Here is a 19,274-nt window from a genome sequence, read left to right as displayed (position 1 = left end):
CAGTAACATAAATCAAAAATGGTAGGGACACAAACCTGTTTTTCCTGCAGAACAGAAGACAAAACTCATCTCCAGAGACAAGGGTTGATGACTGACCTTGCAGCAGGGGCGAAGGTGAGCCTTAAAAGCAGCAGAAAATGCATCCCACGCAGGAGGAGCAGGAAAGCTTGTGTCCCCACAGGCAGTTCCCATGGGGTGCTCCAGGTCCCAAAGGGACCACAGGACAGAGCATGTATATTAGGGCCCGGCTTTCCCTTTCTGATCTTATTGTTTTCTCTCTTTTTTTAATTTTATTCAAAGCCAGACAGATAACTAAGTTCTCATAACAAAAAGAAGCATCCCCTGCCTGGATCCTAAAGCCCCTACACATTAAGAGCCTCTTAAAATAGGTTTCAAGTGGCACCGCAGTAAGACTCTTTAAACCTCAATGGTTACGTTTCTGATATCCTATTCATTTATATCATCCCAGCTCGAGTGCCTGCCTGTTGTGTTTGTAACGGACTTAGCTTAATCTAAGCAGATTTAGCACTAATAACTACAGCTCACTAATGCACGCTGCAATTACATATCACACCAGGAAATTGCGCCCCCAAGCACAAACACCGCTGCCTTCCAGTACTGGAAGCCACTAATGCTCATCTGAAAAAACCTCTAGAAATTACAGATGCTGCTCACTCCCATTCACAAGCAACCTCCTCTACAGCATACATGAAGGCAATGTCTAAACAGCAAGTTTTCTTCAATTTCTAATGATTTATGGATTTAATTCAGGATTCCCAACCACACTCACACTGAACTTTCACATTTGTCCTCCATCCATCCCTTCTGCTAAGGAAGTTCTTTGTTGAGAGCAGCTGCTCCCCATTTGCTCTTTATGAAGTGTATGAGATAACAAAAACATTTAAAGGGGATTTTTGTCTTGCTCAGAACAGAATTATTTTTCTGCCTGTCATAAAGCTAAAGGAAGCGAGTCTGACAGAAGACTTATGCAGTAACAAGCTCTAAAGACTGCGGAAAGAATTTGAAGGCTGAAAAACTGCTCCTCCTTAAGCCCAAATATTTCTTCTTTACTTTTGAGCTGCTTCACAAGAGACATCACAGCTGGTTATTTACTGCACATGTGTACCTGATGATTTATGGGACAGACAGCATCGGTTTCAATCTCTGCTAAGCCTAATGAACTACTGCTACAGAAAGTCTGGCATCGGTACTGTATCAAGAGCAGCTCTACACAAAGTACTGGAATATACTCACTAGCTCAGGTTTGTTTACAACCATCAGCAAGTTATCTTAGTGCTGGTCAGTTTTCTGTCAAACCTGCATTTTCCAGAATAAATTAAATCAACTGTGCCTTCTATCTGGCTGACAACGAAAATGTCCTTCAAAATATCAGAAATATCAATAAAAGCACGTTAGCACCAGAGCTCAGGTCCAATATTAATGAGCATGTAATGTAGATGTTACCCTTCAAGTTAATTCCACTGAACAATGGGTACTTCGCCAAGACATCTAAAGTCAGCAGTCACATTAGACTCCCTCTATACTCAAAGGAAAGCTACAGCTGCCTCCAGAAGGTTGCTCAGCTTACCTGATTTTCCAACCAAATGCACCCACCCCTCCCTGCACAATACCAGAGGGAGCCTGTGGCAATGTGCCAGTACTGCAGCTGAGAAAGTATAATATGATCCTATGTATGGGATAACACAGTATCTCTCTAAACTTTCACAGCAATGGGAAAAACTGAGAGAAAAAAAAACAAAAAAAACAAAAAAACACACCTGTATTTTGCATTAAAACCAAGGAAGCATCATTAGAAATGGATTATAAAAAACACTCAGAAAGTAATTCCTCAAGAGGAGTGCCCTCTCCTCAGACAGGATTCAAACTAAGGGGTGTGGCACTGTTATCTGCTCCAGCAATATTCAACAGGTATAGCTGAATAAGAGCTGAGAGCTCCTCACTCTCTAAGGAGTCTGACCCTCATAGCTCAGCATCAACTCAGCCTGTGCTGGCTCAAGGGAGATGAAGTCTTCCAGCATTCTCCAAGCTAGAGCTGGCTCACAAGACAGCAAAGCTGTGTGGGGCAGCATAACTGTGGCCACAGGTCCTGCTGATGGCCCTACTGGTGCATGGAGGCACAGTGCAAAGCACCAGAGGCCTGACCCACTCCCTCATCCTTCCAGGAGGGAGAGGTATTAACGGCAGGGAAACAGGCTGCAGTTCTGTCAAGAGCAATGACTTCAATCTCAGGTGCTGTAAACAACATCCACACTGTAAACATTTTAAAATCAAGCCAACGACTGCTTTCATTATTATCACTTCGGCACACATCACCCCTGAAGCTCTCAGCAAACATTCTCTCATATGGAAATGTACAGTTTCATCCCAGGGGTAGTTAATGAAGTTTTGTAAGTAATGCTGCTGAAGTACCTGGCAATTATGCAAGTCACTTCTGCTCAGGAAAGATGCTGTACGCTTCTCAGTTTATCTCACTAATTTCCATCTTCTTCTGCTGGAACTACCACTTGCTACTCGCCATTAGGCAATTTGGTTTCATACTGACAGAAAAGTGAAGGAAAATGAAGCCCCTCCTTGCAGAAAGGTTTCTCCCTAAGAAGAGTTTACAGAAGCACATCAGCACACAATAAACACACCCGAACAAAGCCAGTATTTTAACAGACAGCTTTGCTGCAACCTGTGCTGCATTTATTTTTGAGGCTTTTTGATGTTAGAATGCATCGCCGAAAGATCTGCTGTCTGTTAAATGGAGCACTTACCCCAGGGAATAGAGACGGCACTGCTTGTTTCTGAGCCGGTGGATAAGGCTAAACCTCTCATCAAGACAGACTGACCAGGGCCTCTTCATGGCTTCAGAGTTGCCCCTCAGGCTGCTCAGGTTCATGTGCTCACATGAAATCTGTTGAAATCAAAGAACGTTTCATCTTAAGGCTTACCTTTTAATTTCTAAATTTGCCTTCTGGGTAAAGAGTGGAGAGAAGTTTTGTTTAAATCTGCTTGTCAATCTGATGCACAGCTATGGAAACTTGAACGCTTTTTCCCTTGTTTGTCTGTTCCGCTTGGTGAAATTCAAGGATTACATAATCCCCCAAAGAGCAACGCAGTTTAAAAAGCAAATAATTAAACATTAGCATTATGCCCTGAAATCAGTTTTCATGACAAGATGTTATTACAGCATTAAAATGTCTATTTTTTTCCCTTTTCAAACCATTCTGTAGGTTCTGCATTCTGAATCATGTTGAAAACCTGTCTCAGTTCAACACAGTAATAACAGATTGCAGCATCACTGCAATGTATGCTGTACACCACACCTGCAGGGTCCTGGATCTCCCAATAAGATTTAACCATGACCTTGCAACAGCCCCTATCCAATAACAAAGGGATTTTAGCAAGTGCTTAACTTAACAGATGAATCGTAACATATGTTTCTGTACTCTGCTGGCTTATGCTAGAAGAGTCAGAATGAAAGTACTGCAGAAGGAGAAGCGATACAGATCCTGCAAGGAGCCCAGCCAGGCCATCACGACTCAGAAATTGTTCTCTGAACCCAGCACTAACTGTGCCTGCAGTGATGGGAGGTAGCACTGTCAGCCAGCCAAACAAAAACAACAAAAAGTGGAAATTATGACAGCAGAGACAAGAGCAGGGGTGAAAATGACAGCTGAAATCCAACCTTTGCTACGGTAGGCAGTCTCCACCATGTGCTTCATAATAAGTAAATAAAGGTCTGACTTTTTAAAGACGCTTAATTATGTGGAGCACTACATTCACAGAACTGCATGCTGCATCACCACCTCCCCACTCCAGCTTAGCTCCAAACTCTCATGGAAAATTCATAAAAGCTAATAAAGCATCTATTCATGCTGCTCTCAGGATTTACTAAGTTTTAAGTGATGATTTGCACTGCACCCCACTACTCCTTTCCCTTCAGTCACTTAACAACCAAGGAATAAACAGCACTGTGACAACAAGCACTAATTTCAAGACACGAAAGAAAAATGTACTCTCTATGGAAAAATAAAACGATCCTTCAATGCTGCCACTTAATTGACTCATGTTATTATGAGCAATTTCAACACTCAGAACTTGGAGCAATTTTAACAGCTCTTGATATTAAAATGAAACCCAAAATCAAAAGACCTGAACCCTATCTTTAGTACCATCACCCATCTGTTGAGTGACTTACAAATGCTGCAGCATGGCTCTGTGTCTTGTTCTGGGCTCCCACTCACAGCTATCACACAAAAAACAGCACACATAAGGTGGTTTATCTGGTCACCAGATACTGGCAAGAAAAAGCTTTCTGTGGTCACACCTTGACTTGCTGACATGGCATCTCCTGATGTCATCTGCTCTGTGCTACGGTAAGAACCTGAACTTCAGCAGAGTAATTAGCTGACACTTGATAAGCAAACAAAGATAACAAGTGCCTCCGCTCATCTACGCAAGTGGGATCCCATTTCCAGAAATGTTCCTATCAGCCCTTCAGCTGTTAATTCTTCAACATCTGCCAGGTCAGAAACAAGAGTTTCTCTTTTTTTTTTATTTTTTGTTTTCACTTACACTTGTCCCCAGGGTCAGTTACTCTGGGAATGAAAGTTCTTGATTACTGTGTCAGAATCAATCAATTCTCTGCTAACTGAAGTCCTTGTAGGTTTTGCCCCAACTAGTGGAATTTTGCAGCATCTGCCACTGTTCATTAAGTCAATGAGATGAGGGCTGTTTTCAGCTTAATATGCCTCATCAGCCTGAACTTCTGTACTGTAAACCAAGCAGCTCTACACAGGTCTCTTGCTGTGTTTTCTTGTCCCTGGTCCACTCAGTGCCAGGAAGAGACGTTCTCTTTATGTTTCTGACCATTTTGCCAGGGGTATCAGAAGCTGGAGGGTAAGATATTGTCCTGCTGCCCTCGCAGGTACCAATTGTGGGTGGAGCAGAATATTTTCAGCCATGTTTCAGGTGAGTCTACTGTCTCGGCTTTGAAAGCATTGCTCTGACAAAGAAATTCTTTTATGAATGACATTTTGGTGACCTGAGGGTTTTGCTGCTTTTCAGCCTAACTGATGGTGTGATTACATCTGCATTCAAGGGCTAATTACTGAATATCTAAAGCAACCACTCTGTGAGAACTGTGGCCTTCCAGTACTTTTACTGCTTTTACTGTAGGAAATAAATTCATGTATCACATATGTTGCTATGCAGAAGTGATGTTTCTACAAAGAACTCACATGGACACTTTCTACCCTAAGTTTTGACCTTCACATTCATGTTGATCAAAGTTGAGCAACTTTAGAAATAAGTTTTATATCCAAAAGCAATTGCAAAAAGAGTTTGGTGTAAGCTTCCTTAACTGTAAAGGAACAGACTGTATCAGACAGAACTGAAATAAAAACCTACTTGAGAAGTGCTAATGTACTTCAGGAACCTCAAGGCTTCATAGTTCAAGGAAGGAGTTGGACTTGCCCATGGCTGCAGTTCAATGTGCCACCTTACAGTCTGCAAAGCAAAAATAAATATAGAAATGAAATGAAACAAATACCTTAAAGGAACAGTATTAATTTCTCAGTACAAGCATAAAATGCAAGAGCCAACAAATTAAGGAGATTTCATTTCAAATAAAAAGTTTCCTAGGGACTTGTCTGCAATTGAAAGTTATTCCAGAATAAAGTAGCATTTGAACTACTGTGATAAAGCACCCAACACCTGACTGATGAGGTACACCAGAATTCTTTGTTTTCCCAGAAAAACGCCAGTGTGGCTCCCTTTAGCCCTACAACTCCTCGTTTTAATAACAAGGAACTAGCTGTAGTGGATGCTCTCTGTACACCCCCATGAGGCCCATCAGATCTGAACCTTAGGGATCTTGTCACTTTATGAAACAACAGTTCCTTCTCAAAGTGGAACAGAAAAGGTCTTCTAGGCATGCACTCTCATAGCAATAGAACTCTCACTCCCATCTGCAGTACCTTCTCCAAATTCTGCCTGCTTTTGTCCTGTTAGGAAGTATAGATGTGTTACCTTTTACCCTCATGTAGATAGAAATACAAACACAGTGTTAAGTTGTACTGCATTAAGACTGATTTCTCACAGTTCTTCATCCTTGAGTGTGATAGCTCACTGCTATGGCTAGGCAGGTAACATCAAGCTTTCCTTTAATCAGTTGTGATTAACTGAGCTTCCTTAATGAACAGGAAGCTCTGGAAAAAGAAAGTAACAAATCACTAGCCTGAGTGGAGTCAAATGGCAGAGGTAAGAAGCTCAGCCCAAGACCTGGGCTGGTGGGTAGTGCTGGATGGAAGGCAGCAGTTGGCCCTACTGGGAACCGTGAGCCTGGGTAGTGACAAAAAGCACCTTCAGACACCAGGGTGGGACACAGAAAAGAAAAAGAGAAGGCAAAACCAGAAAACAGAAATGATAAAAGAGAACCTTGGACCCGATGGGGTTTGCCTTGAGCTGATACTATGAACTAGTAATTTTTTAGACTAAGTAAACAGGCTGGAATGAACGGCAGCCAGAAGGTCCATATGAGGGTTATTGTTCCTTCAGGGTGAGCTCTTTATTTTTTATATTGTTATGTTTTGCTGTAAAAAGATGTTGAAAAGGATATTTAATAATTTTTTTTTTTTCCAGAAATAGACAGAAGTAGCATCTCCCACCCTGAAGCCTGCTGCCTGCAATAGCCAGGGGCTCCTACATCCTGCACAGCACCATGCCAAATGCCAGGCAGCTGAAAAGCTCTGCAGCAGCATGTACCCTGCCTGAGACACTGCTTTCAGACAGCAGCCTGCAAGCAACTAGCACAGCAGGAGGATAGGTGCACACTCGGGAGGCAGAAGTGTGTAATCTTTCAGAATGAGTCACAGTTCACACGGCTGAATAACGCTTGCAATGACAGGAATGCTGCTGTTTCAACAGGCTCGAAAGTTGAAAAGAAAATGAAGGCTGACAATCGTTTTCAAGCAAAAGAAACCCCCGACACCTAAACATCTGAGCCCCGTTATTCCACAATCTATTTGTATGAGAAGTACCTCATTAGGAAGCAGAATTACAGGGTAGCCAGTGTGAGAACAGAGAAGAAAAAGGAAAAGAAACAAAACAGAACCCTTTTAATTAATCATACAAGTAAGGTTCATTTACCAGAGAAGTACTATGGCTTATTCTCAGCTGCTTAAAATTTTCAAGATGACAAATTGCCTTCCCAATGGTAGGTCTCTAAAACTTACCAACAAACACACAAAAAGGAAGATAAAAAAGCCCAGTGGCTTACTAAGTCAGTTTCATACACACACACACACATGCAAAATAAATAATAAAATAAATCAGTTTCTTTACATGTATGAGCACCACACAAATGCTACTTCTGTGACTGATTAGAACAGAGCTCCCAATTCATGGCAATGGTTTTGAATAGCTTCAAAACACCCCCCTTGATCCCTGGCTCCTTGCAATGAAGAAGCCCATTTCCATTCGTTAATGAATACATCTGAGAGATCTGCTCTGACACCTGCTGAACACCCACACCAAGCAGTTCGATCATTACACTACAATAAGATTTGGGATGGTGGATGGGGCTGAAAACAGAGCGCACCACTTGAAACAGGTCTCCTGCAGGGGGGTAACCTGCTGATATTGACAGTGCAGTACAGCCATGCTCAGGGCTGACCAAATGCCTTCCTGAAGCTGCTGTTCCCTGTTCCATCAGTAACCCTTGCTGATGGATTTTCAGCTGATTTTCAGCCTCTTCTACAGCATTTGCTCCCATGAGCTCTGCAAACAAAAGGTATGAGGCTCCTCTGAACCAGCTGCTTTGGGAAAAAAAGGCTTATTCCTGGAAAGTTACAATACCACTTAAAAATATCCTCCTAAATATCCTGAAGCATCTCTCTATATATGTTGTTTCATTTACAAGCACACGACCTGAGGTTAGCACTGTAAGAAAAAACACCAGTCTTCAGAAAGACTTTATCACAAGCAATATCAGACACCATCTTCCTCATTCCCTTACGTATAGTGGATATCTAAAAGATGTTACCCAGAGTGATGCTTACATTTTCATTCAGAAGAGATAACCACATTAAGTTGATGCCATTGCTTTACTAAGAAAGCTGAAGATCCACTTGAAGGTCTGATTTTTTTTTCTACTTATTTCACACGTACAGACTGACATTTCTTTTTGACCTACCTGCTCAAAATCAGTGGTTACTTTTCCCTGCAGAACACAGGTTAACCAGAACTCGAACACAGCAGTATAAATAATGAAATTCTTCCCTGATCAACTGTACAGTTTCAGTCCAGTAACTCAAACAGTCCAGTCCTTTCCCTCCTTTCTGCTTGAATTGGGAACTGAAACAGAATTAGTCAGGAATTTTTCCCTGGTTTTATTACCAGTAGTAACTAATTTCTCCATTCTTTAAGTCTCCTTCCTATTTAACAGAAAATACCAGCCATAAACAAAAAGTTTGTAATCCCAGTGCCCTGCATAGAAGTCTGTTGCTTCCAATGAAGAAAGAAAAGAGTTGGCAGTACATGCACCAGTACTTAAATGAGGGAAAAATATAAAAACATCTGACTAGACAGCAGCAACTAAGAGCGACCCAAATATGAATGAAAAGCACTCATGGCAATAAACTCTATCAATAACCATAAGTATTTGCTAGCCATAGAAACAAATGACATACACTTCTCCATACATCTCTAGCTGTTCCGGCTTTATCTTGCAAACCACTATGTTTGCCCCTTTTGGAAGGGTACAGCTGAACAATTTTTGCTCTTGGGTGAAATTTTGCAGTATTTTTTCTGTTGTTGTTCTCAAGGATTCAAATTACCAAGTGTCAGATAATGACAAAGCAGACATGTATTTACAGGATCACATTCCTGAAAGCTAGAGACGACTGCCCCTAGACATGACTGACAGGATTGGGGCATCTTCTTTGGGCTACCTCTGAAGCCCCTGAGCATACAGTTTTGTGGGTTTTGGTGCTTTCAGTTCAAGTGTTCCTTGAGCAGTGTCAGCATTTGAAGGAGATATGTACCCAGCAAAGCAAAGGCTGCTGAGATGTGTGGGAGAGCAGCTGAAGGTGAGGGCAGCCAAACTGGGTACATTGCTTGCTATGCTAACGGCAGCATAGCTCTTGCAGCAGCGAATGTTCCCTGATGAACTCCCACATTCTTGGAGGCAATTAGCTGGTTGACTCCAAGGAAGAGCCAGGAGTGAAAGAACACTCACACTGCGAGGACAGCCTGGGACCACACTCCCACAGTCAGCTGGAAAGCTGTTATTTGACAAGACAGATGAGGCAGACAGGCTCTTTAGGGGTGTGATTCATCTCACTACAGAGTAGATGCCTAAAATAAGAAAGATGAATCACACACTGGAAACCTCCATTTCTTTCCATTAACTGCAAAGGCAGTGCAGAGGACTGGCTGAGATGAATCCACCCCATAGACATTTAACATCAGAGATGAGGAAACCCAGATCAGACCCTCAGACACACAAAAAAAAAATCCTACAGTGAAATTTTCAAGAACTGCAAGAGCTCCACAATGAACTGCAAAAAATTCATATAGAAAATCTTTTGAATTCCCTATTTCTATCTTCATTTCTTTTACACATTTTGGAGTTTGTCTAAAGCAGAAGCATCTCTGACAGCACTACAGGCAGGCACACAGCTGTCTCGCTAGCCAGTCACAGAGGAATTGCTCTGTTCCCTGTAGGTACCAGCTGCATGCTGTGCAACAAGTTGACCACATACAGAGTCCATCCCACAGATGGGCCCCAGTGCCATCAAACTGATGTGCTCTATCCTGAGATTTGACCGTGGAATATCATGCTGAGCAATAGAAGCCTTGCGCCATGATGAGCAAGCAATCTAATTAATAGAGGCAGGTTCTCCCCTGCAGCAAGGCCACTTAGAAAATTAAATCCTGCTGATGGAAAATGGCAATGTGACAGAAGCGCTTTCTGCATTAATAAGGAGATGTCTTAAATTTAAATGAGGTTTTGACACAACTTGCGCGTGAAGAATTTTAATACCCAGAGGTGTTTGTGTGTCAGGTTGGGTGTGTTTTATTATACCGAACAGGGATCCCCTAGGATGCACCTGGCTTTCCCTCACCTTCTGGGCACTATCCCCTCCTATGGGGTGCTGCTAACTCTGCTTGCTGGTGGCAGAGTCCACAGGCAGCTTGCTCTGAGTGTCACCCCATAGCTTGACTTGACAGCCCACCACCAGTGCTCACTTCCCAGGCCTGAAGCTTGCACCTAGAGCACAACTTCTGTGTCCTGTGAATTCCCCAGGCCTGGCAAGGCCCACATCTCCTACAGTGCACCAAGGCCAGCACGTGCCCCAGGGTACAGCCCACTTCCACACTCTTTCACATTCTGCTTTTAACTTTGGGCCTTTCCCACCAAAACAAGTACCTCATATAAAAAGCACGTATCAGGAAAAGAAAGAAAACAAAGAAATAAAGATGCTTGGCACCGCCATTAAGTAACAGAATTTATACTGCTCAAAGAATTAAAACACGGCTTTGGGAAAGTTCAGAGGCCTTTCCAAAACTAACAAGGCCGGGCTGGATGCATTGAAGACTGAGTGACTAATGCTCTGCTGAATCCAACTCGAACCCCTGGCTTCAGCAGAGCACAGGTGTTGGGAAGCAGCTTGCCAGCCCTCTGTAAACCCAATGGCAGACCCAGGCTCCGGCAACACACGGGCAGCAGGCAGGGAGCAGGCCCATGGCTCACAAAAGGCATCCAGAGCACTAGATGAAATGTCATTCTATAGGCACTTACAAAAGTGCCTCTTCTAATGTATTCCTGCACTATCCAGTGGCTGACAGAGTGGTAACTCATCTGATGGAGATGAGAGCAGGAGCTAGGATGGTCTGAAATTTATGGAGGCAAATTCTCAACACTGCTGAAGCAGTTCTAACAGTCTAATAGTTAATCAACTGAATTATCTGCAGTGCCTATGTGCCAGCACTTAAGGATAAGGACAGCCAGGAACAGACATAGCAATCACTGGCCACTGTTTGTCACATTCAGACTTATGCTAAGCAGAGTCAGAACTGGGGGTTTCAATCAGCATGCTTAACAGCTTTAAAGGAAGTTCTCTGGTTTAGAAAATGAGAGGTGCCATAAACCATACTACAGAGGTGGGAAAAAAAATAGCTATTTTCCCCTGAGCTGGCTTCATCTCAATATTCAAAACACCGCCCACAACAAAGAGACTTTATCAGTAAACATTCAGCTAGCCAGATAAGCTGAGTTTATTCTGTGCAAATTCCAGCACTCTAATCATGATGTAAAGATTGGGACGTCTCGAGCAGCCTATGCACTGGCTTCAGCAGGCTTTGCCTGAGGCTAAGGACTGGCCAAAAAAGAAAAGTGATTTAAAGGAAAAACAATTCCACAGGAATAAGAGCGTTTCATACTTGCACAGCTTTCCTCCTCTTCCAAGCAGAGTACAAATGTCTTTAAGGAACCAATCCACTCACTTCCCAACCTAAAGAGCAATTCGGAGCATCAGAAAATTCTTTCACCACCAGCCTGTGGTGGCAATGCATCCACACCAGTGGAAGATCAGTAGATCTATATAGCCCTGAATTTCAGTCAGAAAATATGAGATACCATGGCCATAAGCAAAACATAGGACCCACTCCTCTTCTGGGCCTAGGGAGAAGGAGAGGGAACAAGCTGGAATTGGACACCTGTAATACAGTAGAGTAAGTAAATATTCATTCTTACAAGCAAGTAAAATGAAAGGCTGCAGGACTTGTGCAGGCATTTAGATTTCACAGCATAAAACCTTAAAAGAGACAGACAAAGAGATATGACAGGGTCCTAAAGGCTTCTGTCCCTCAACAGACAACCCATCCACTTGATCATACTGGGTTTTGCTGGGCAGCTAGGGAAGACTAACAGCCTAACCTCACTTATGCCTTCAACAGCTTCCTATTTTATGCATGTGTTAGTTAATAAAACAAGATGATAGAGCATCCTAGAATGAAATACACACTAGCTTAAAATGTCTACATATTCTCTTGCTTGTTTTTAATGTGATTCTAGCTCTAGACTATGGAGAGTAGTCTAAGTAAAAGTCTTTCAAAGAAAGCACAGCCACACATTGGGCAATCAATTCCCTCTACCAAGAAAAGGAATGAGAACTGGCTTACAGGTTGCTAGGGGTTTAAATGTAAGATTTCACATTTATTTCTCAATTTATAAGAAGGAAATCAAGCTTCTTTCAAAGCAGATGATTTTCATGTATTTTTTGTTCAAGATAAGTAGGTTTAGACCCACACATCATAAGCTCACAGAAGACACATGGGCAAATGTGTCTTCTTTTCAGCAAAGGGTATTTTCCAATGTCTTATCACCAATTCTAAACGCTACACAGAACATAGCACTAATCAGCTACACAGTTTGAGCATGAACTCCCGATGTACCCAGAGTTCCCACAGATTTCATAATGAATAACAATTACAAGATCAAACCATTAATCAAGACATCTAACTAAAGAGAAACATATCAACTCAGCAGCAGCCAATTGACACATAATTGCTTCTTGTTTAATTTTCTCAAAAAGAGTGAGGGAAAATGAACAAGAGACGACTACTTTGCCCTATTCAAGATGAAACAAAGTTCACAGTCTTTGGAATTTCCAGTGCTGCAGAACAGAAATCAGCGAAGTCCAAACTGAGACACATCAGAACTAACAAAGTTAAAGACCTCTACCCACCACAAGTGCTGCTAACTCTACAGGAATGATCTCAACCATTTTGTATCATTTTAGGCCTTTAAGTGGCAAATAATAGTTAAAATTATATGCTGTATCGGTTGGTAGACATTGCCACCTCTTCCCCCTGGAATTTCAAATACTGTCTTTGTAAAACATGAAAGAGGATGGTAAATAAAGGTCATCAGCTTTCAAGCTCCCAGTTAATTATTTGGCAAGCCACAACAAGAATGAGGAAGAGGGCTGGGAATGGACAGGAAGAGGTTAAAGCAGAAAGGGATCTGATGCTAGGACGTCTGTGCTCAACGGCTCTAACATTGTTTCAACTGCACCCATTCCCCAGCCACTTCTATGCCCACTACATCACCAGCACATTCTTCTTTGCTTTCATTTCTGTCTAGGCTAATTTTTCCCAGTCTGTCACAAAGCAAACAAACAAACAGCACATGACCTCTTATTTCATCAAAATAAACCCTAAAAGCACTAAGCATCCCTTATTTGAGGGATATCCCTAAGAGATATGTTGCCTAACTGGCTCATCAAAGGCCCTTTAAGAAGCTTTGCAGGCTTTGTTATTCACACCCCAAGAAGAGCAAAGCGTCTCATTCCTCTAGTCAGCAAGAACCACAAGATCAGTACAGGAAACCATTCAGGATTTTGTCATTTCCAGAAAGATAAACAGTAATGCATCTAAAGTCGCACCTCATATCCAGGGCCTGTGAGAACCTAATGACGAGAGATTTTGCATCTAAATCTAAGGCAGATGGATTCTCCTAAGGGTCTCTCAGATTCAGGTTTCATAAAAACAATACAGCTCTCAGCTACCGAATTTCAAAGAGCACTGCAAAGCCACTTTCTTCCCATCTGCAGAGCATATGGGGAAGACATCAGTAATAAAAGAGACTTCTGTACACACGGTAACAGTTGCTGGAACTACTACGTTTATCTTTACACAAAGACGAGAAAATTTACAAATGTGTCATGGAGGACATAAACTATAGGAAAAGAAAATCATCAAGATGTTCCTGCAGAGCCAGATTGCTTTAAGGTCCAGGACTTGTCACCTGCACTCTGTGAGGTCAGTAGTCACCAAAGCCACCCCATCATTTAGCATTTGCTAACAGGGTCTGAGCAAGGAGCAGCTGGAGCCTGAGCCAGCAGCAGATCTGGTAGAAAAGGTGGCAGAGACAGGACAGAAAAAGATCAGTTGAGAGGAACACACATGGCTATTTCATAGGAGCCAATATCTTCCATTCATGGCTGCATAAGCAGCTGGAAATGTTGCAGCCATCTTCTGCTGTGGTATTAGCACAAGAGTGAACTCAAAATTGCAGCATCTGTTTGTGTCACCCAGGGCTTCTGTTGATTTGCACACAGTTTCCATTACACTCCAAAGTCTGTTTACTCAAAACAGGACAGCCTGTCACTTCTGCATAGAGAAACATAAGCACCAACGGCATCAGAGTGAGTAAAGCAACGTAACAGGTTCCAGCATATATACATACTTTACAATAGTAAAAAACAGAAGAAAAAAAATATACAAATCTTTATTATGGTCATCCTGGTCAGCTAATATGGACTGAGTTGACAACACACTAGGATGAAGCCCTCACAAGCTCCAGACTGAAGGCTCTTCACATAAAAAGGAAAAAACGAGAAAACACAAGCTAAAGGTCAGCAATGCATAGGAACAATCTTGAGGCTTCTACTTATCCCAGCTACCACGTTCCTGCCTCCTAGACAGCAACCCCATATCAATAGATTGAGCTAAGAACTGCAAGTGGGATTGAGGCAGTGTGGTTTCCTTCCTACACTCACTACCACAGTTGTGACGACAGTCTCACTTTCTACATCAGGCCTATACATTATGCTTGGCTGAAGGAAAAGCTGGAGCAACTGTTAAAACAGCCAGTTCTGTAACAACAAAAAAAAAACATCAGCAGGAGAAATTTCTACCTCTATCTCTGGGTTACGTTCTTAAACAGTGAAATTAATTATTAAAAAAAAAAGAACAAAAAACACCTTTCCTGTGAAACAGCTCTCTAGGAAACGTTGTTCTCTTTACAGTAGAGAGAAAATATTGAGTAAGTATTTGAAAGAAATCTGTATCACTGGATATAATTAAATCTCATCAAGCTCTAATGACTTTCTGAAAGATAACATTCCCCAGCTGCTTGTTAAAAATCCATGGAGGGCAAATCTAGGCAATAAAAAGCATGTAGGAATCAAGGTTATTCTTGTGATCCTTTACGTCACAAGTGACATCACTGTGATAAATAAGATGACCATCTCCTTGTTATGATCTACTATAAACACACTTCATTTGCAGCTGAAAAAGCCACAAGCATGGCTTTTTTTTTATGACTTCAGGAAGGGTCTCCATGCTTAGGTACCTTCAGTGCCCTCAGCTGCCCCCATGCAACAGCAACTGGCTCCCAACATGCGATTGTCTGGTGTTGAAAACTGCTATCAAGGAAAGTTCGCTGTTTTCTTCCAAACACGATAACCTGTCTTAGTCTGTGCCATTAGCTTGAACAGCTGAACCAAAACCAAGGCTCTTGTAGCTGTTCCCCGGGTACTAATAGCCCGAAGCCATAAACTGCTACTTCGTGCTAATCACTCAATCTAAGCAACTTCAGGTCAGTTTATCTTTGGTAAGAGACCTCCAAGCACTGGAGGAAAGAAGTTGTTGAGTAATGTTCCTTCCTCTGGGGCTACTCAATCAGTACAGGACAATTATGGTGGAGTCTGGTCTCTCTAGTGAGGGATTAAGCCAAAGCAATGACCACTTACGGTCTTAAAAGACCCCATTACCTCTTTTTATTATATTGACATTAGATGGTCGTTCAGGCTAAATTCCAGTTTGGACAATCACATTCTGCCTGCCAGACTGCTTCTCTAACTGCAGAGCAGGTAAAGGACCACAGGAGACAGACTCAGCTCTACTTCTGTGCCTTGCAGCATAAATAAGACCTTTGCTGTTACTCACCAAACTTCATGCTTTTTCTGCGAGCCTTTCCTTTGCTTACCCAGCTGGAAAGTTAAAATATTATCCTAACATCTTGCCTGAAAATTAAACCAGTTACTTCTCGTCCCACTTGCAGTGGACTTATAGAATAATTGGTCGTTATTCACTTCCAAAATACTAAATTCTTTTTCAGTTGGACAAGTTTAAGCACACGCCTCTTATAACCTACTTTTTTTCCTGCTTAAAGCAACTTCTGGCTCTTTCAGGCTTTCCTTAGAGGTTCTTCCTGTACCTCTCCACATTCTTTCCTTCCATTTGAGGTCATCAGCTCGGAAGAGTCCAGAACTAACAATGATGCAAAGAATAAATAATATCCAGCTCTTCAGCATTGCACCACTGTTCTGCAACCAAATCACAGCTGTGATTCAAATTGTAAAATCTAAGACATTAGCCACTCTGTGACAGACATTATTTGACTTTGGAATGAGTTTTCTCATTCTGAATCTTCTCAAGTTTTCCTTAAGAATTGTGGCTCTTGCTCATCAAGATGCAGTGTAATTCCCTATTCAAGCAGCTTCCAAAGTTGTATAGATCTTTAACAAAGTCAGCATGAAGACAATATACATACAAGTAGACCATGAAAACACCTAATACATTTGCTTTGTAGATGTGTAGAATTCAAAATGACTTTTTACAGAAGCCCTACATACCACCTAAAGTAGCATTACCACTTTCAAAGTAAAAATTAAATGTAGTTTTAAAGGAAAGTTTTAGCATGAACATAATGCTAAATCACATGAAGTCATTTCGAACCTGCGATATTAGTTACAGCATACAAACCACTTATTCCCCCACCACTCTGCAGATATTACTGCATTAAAGACAAGCCCATAGCAGTCATTACTACAGAGAAGCAGTAGGCACTATTACTCTATCCCTATTTAGAGAGGGAAACAAAAGCAAAACAACAAACAAAAATGAATTAGCCTACATTTAAGAAGAACAAAACCACAAATGCACACAAGTAATACCTATAGAACTATAACCTCATGCAACTGTTCTGTTCTAGGCAATGACGCTTCATGTTTCAAAACACATTATGATCCCAAATAAAACATGATCCAAGGCAGCAAAACCTAACTCTCAGGTTTCAGTCACTTAAAGCAAATATTCTTATACCCATAGATGTGAAAGAGCATCCAAAACGACATCAGGTTCACTTGGGTATATAGGTAGACATGTAGTGCACTCCCCCACCTTTCAATAGCTTCAAGAGGCAAAGATTTACTGCTGATACTACAGCTTTAAAACTAAATTTAGTACTTTGCTTCTATTCTCACAGCAGGCACCCTTTCAGAAAATACACCTACGGCTACAGCCCAGGGTTAGTAGCATTAAACCAAGAGCACATTCAAGGAACTCTGGAATACAAAATCTAGCTAAAGCTGGTCAGAGTGCAAGAAGTCAGACCTCAGTTTTTATCAGAGAGACAGCATCTGAGACTGCAAGTAGAGACTTCAGCAAGTAGAGCTACAGGAACCTAAAACATCTGCCCAGACTAATAGCTGATGGGTTTTGTTGTTGTTTGCTTTTTGTGCATAACTGCACTGCACCATGTAAAAGCATTTTTTTTTTCTTCCGCCTACACAGAAATAAATCTGTCCAAAAGTCAAGTAAATCCAACTGCTCCAAACCAGACTCATTGAAAAGTTCTCCTCCCCTCCCATTTCAAAACACAAGAGCCTACCATAACTTCTCACCACAACCACTGTGATAAGAATTTGCTGTTATTTCAAATTCCAAATATAAGGTTTTATTATTTTTTAATCATAAGAATAATAAACTGAGGCAGGGGAGGTTTAGGTTAGATATTAGGAGGAACTTTTCCACACAGAGTGTGGTGATACACTGGAACAGGTTGCCCCAAGGAGGTTGTGGATGCCCCATCCCTGGAGGCATTCAAGGCCAGGCTGGATGTGGCTCTGGGCAGCCTGGTCTGGTGGTTGGTGACCCTGCACATACCCTGGGTATGGCTTTCCTCCCTTTTGGTGCTGTTTGCTTAGCTACAGCTCTGCTTCAGAAAGCTTTAACACGATTCCAAGTAGTCAACAATAATTTCCCCGCACGTCACTGCAATTTCTTTTATATGGCAAGAAAATAACATATTCAACTAGACCTATGGAAATATTCCATTCATCGGTCTTTTGTTTTATGCCAGTGATGTAAGTGGAAGCAGAGCTGTAATGAAATGGCACTGAGGAAACAGAGCAAAGCTGGCCCTTGCTGATTTTTTATTACTGCCATCCTGCTGGCTTACACATCACAATATATTCCAACAGCAACAAAACCACCAGTGGGGGAAAACACTTCTGGAAGCCTCTGTAGACTTCAGAAATGAACTGATGTTGCTTTGCAAACAGACAGAAAAACATCTAAAAACTGTGGTGAAATGCAACCTCACCCTGGCACAGCTGAGCTGGCTGGCCCTTGCTCTTGGGGTTCCGCCCCTCTTCCCCAGCCCAAATCTCTGTGTCCTAGCCAGGTGTCTTTCTGCATGGCTGGAAGGATGCTGATACAAACAGCCACATGGTGAGCACTCTCATATTGCTGGGTCCCAACTTAGGATTTCCTCAAGAAAACAGTAATGTTGGTTTAGTGTATGCTTTACTTTGGTCTCCTGTGTTCAGTGCTATGCTTAGTGCATGCTTTCTAAAAACGACCTGAATTCACATGGTCACAATTGGTTTTCATACAAATGCTGAAATTATTCCATCATTAGAATCACAGAACGGCTCAGGTTAGAAGGGACCTCAAAGCCCACCCAGTCCCAGCCTCAGCTGCCCAGGGCCCATCTAACTTGGCCTTAAGTGCATCCAGGGAGGGGGCACCACAGCTTCCCTGGAGTTACAATCACTCAAAATCTGGATGTTGGGGAAACACCAAGTAACTCAGCCTCAAAAATCAGAAGAATTGATACTGCAAGACCCAGGTGCCAACATCAAAGCACACTGCAAGGCCAGTAGTCCTTATAGAAGCAACAACATTTAAGGGTGGAAAAGACCACAAAGACCATCTAACCCAAGGGATAAGCAGTGCGATTCCCACAGGGCAGTACCAGCTTCCCACAAAGCACCAGCCCTGAAGCAGCAAGGCTGCCAAGAACACCCCACAAAGATCCCAACCCTCTCGTTCCTGCCAGAAACCAAGCGGGGCACCTGCGAGCTGGGGCTGCCCGTGGTCCCCCCGCCCGTTCCAGCCCTACCCTACCTTCCTGCCCGGAGGACAGCAGCCGGGCCGGCCGCCCCGCCGCCCGCTCCTCACGTAGGTCACCCGCCGCCGCCCCGGCACCACCGCCGCGTCGCGGGGCTGAGGGACCGCCCGGCCCGACGCCGGCACGGCGGGCAGCCGGGGCCTCTCCTCCGGGCACCAGGAGCGCCGCACGGCCAGCTGCAGGCACAGCAGCAGCGCGGCCGACAGCACGCAAAGACGGAAGGCCGCCCCCCGCCACAGCGGCCGCTCCTTGGGCATCGCTGCCCCGCCGCAGGGCTCAT

At 42.8% G+C, this 19,274-nt stretch overlaps 1 protein-coding gene across 2 annotated transcripts in view; it reads right to left on the bottom strand.

Moving 5' to 3' along the window:
• METTL24 (methyltransferase like 24) overlaps positions 1–19,274 on the bottom strand; it is a 38,539-nt gene extending 19,265 nt beyond the window's left edge. The window contains exons 1-3 of one of the 2 annotated variants that reach the window (XM_015858723.2): positions 18,991–19,274; positions 5,416–5,514; positions 2,778–2,917 (exon numbers count right to left, since the gene is read on the bottom strand). In XM_015858723.2, the coding sequence (XP_015714209.1) occupies positions 2,778–2,917; positions 5,416–5,514; positions 18,991–19,251 (500 nt within the window). In that variant the 5' untranslated portion in view covers positions 19,252–19,274. Of the gene's footprint in view, positions 1–2,430; positions 2,611–2,777; positions 2,918–5,415; positions 5,515–18,990 lie in introns of those variants that run through there. The other variant, XM_032443522.1, reaches the window with a different exon arrangement.

The sequence above is a fragment of the Coturnix japonica genome, chromosome 3 (genome assembly GCF_001577835.2).
Source record: "Coturnix japonica isolate 7356 chromosome 3, Coturnix japonica 2.1, whole genome shotgun sequence".
NCBI classification, from domain to species: Eukaryota; Metazoa; Chordata; class Aves; order Galliformes; family Phasianidae; genus Coturnix; species Coturnix japonica.
The sequence above is the reverse complement of the archived record's forward strand: the minus strand, read 5'-3'. Positions and strand labels throughout refer to the sequence as shown.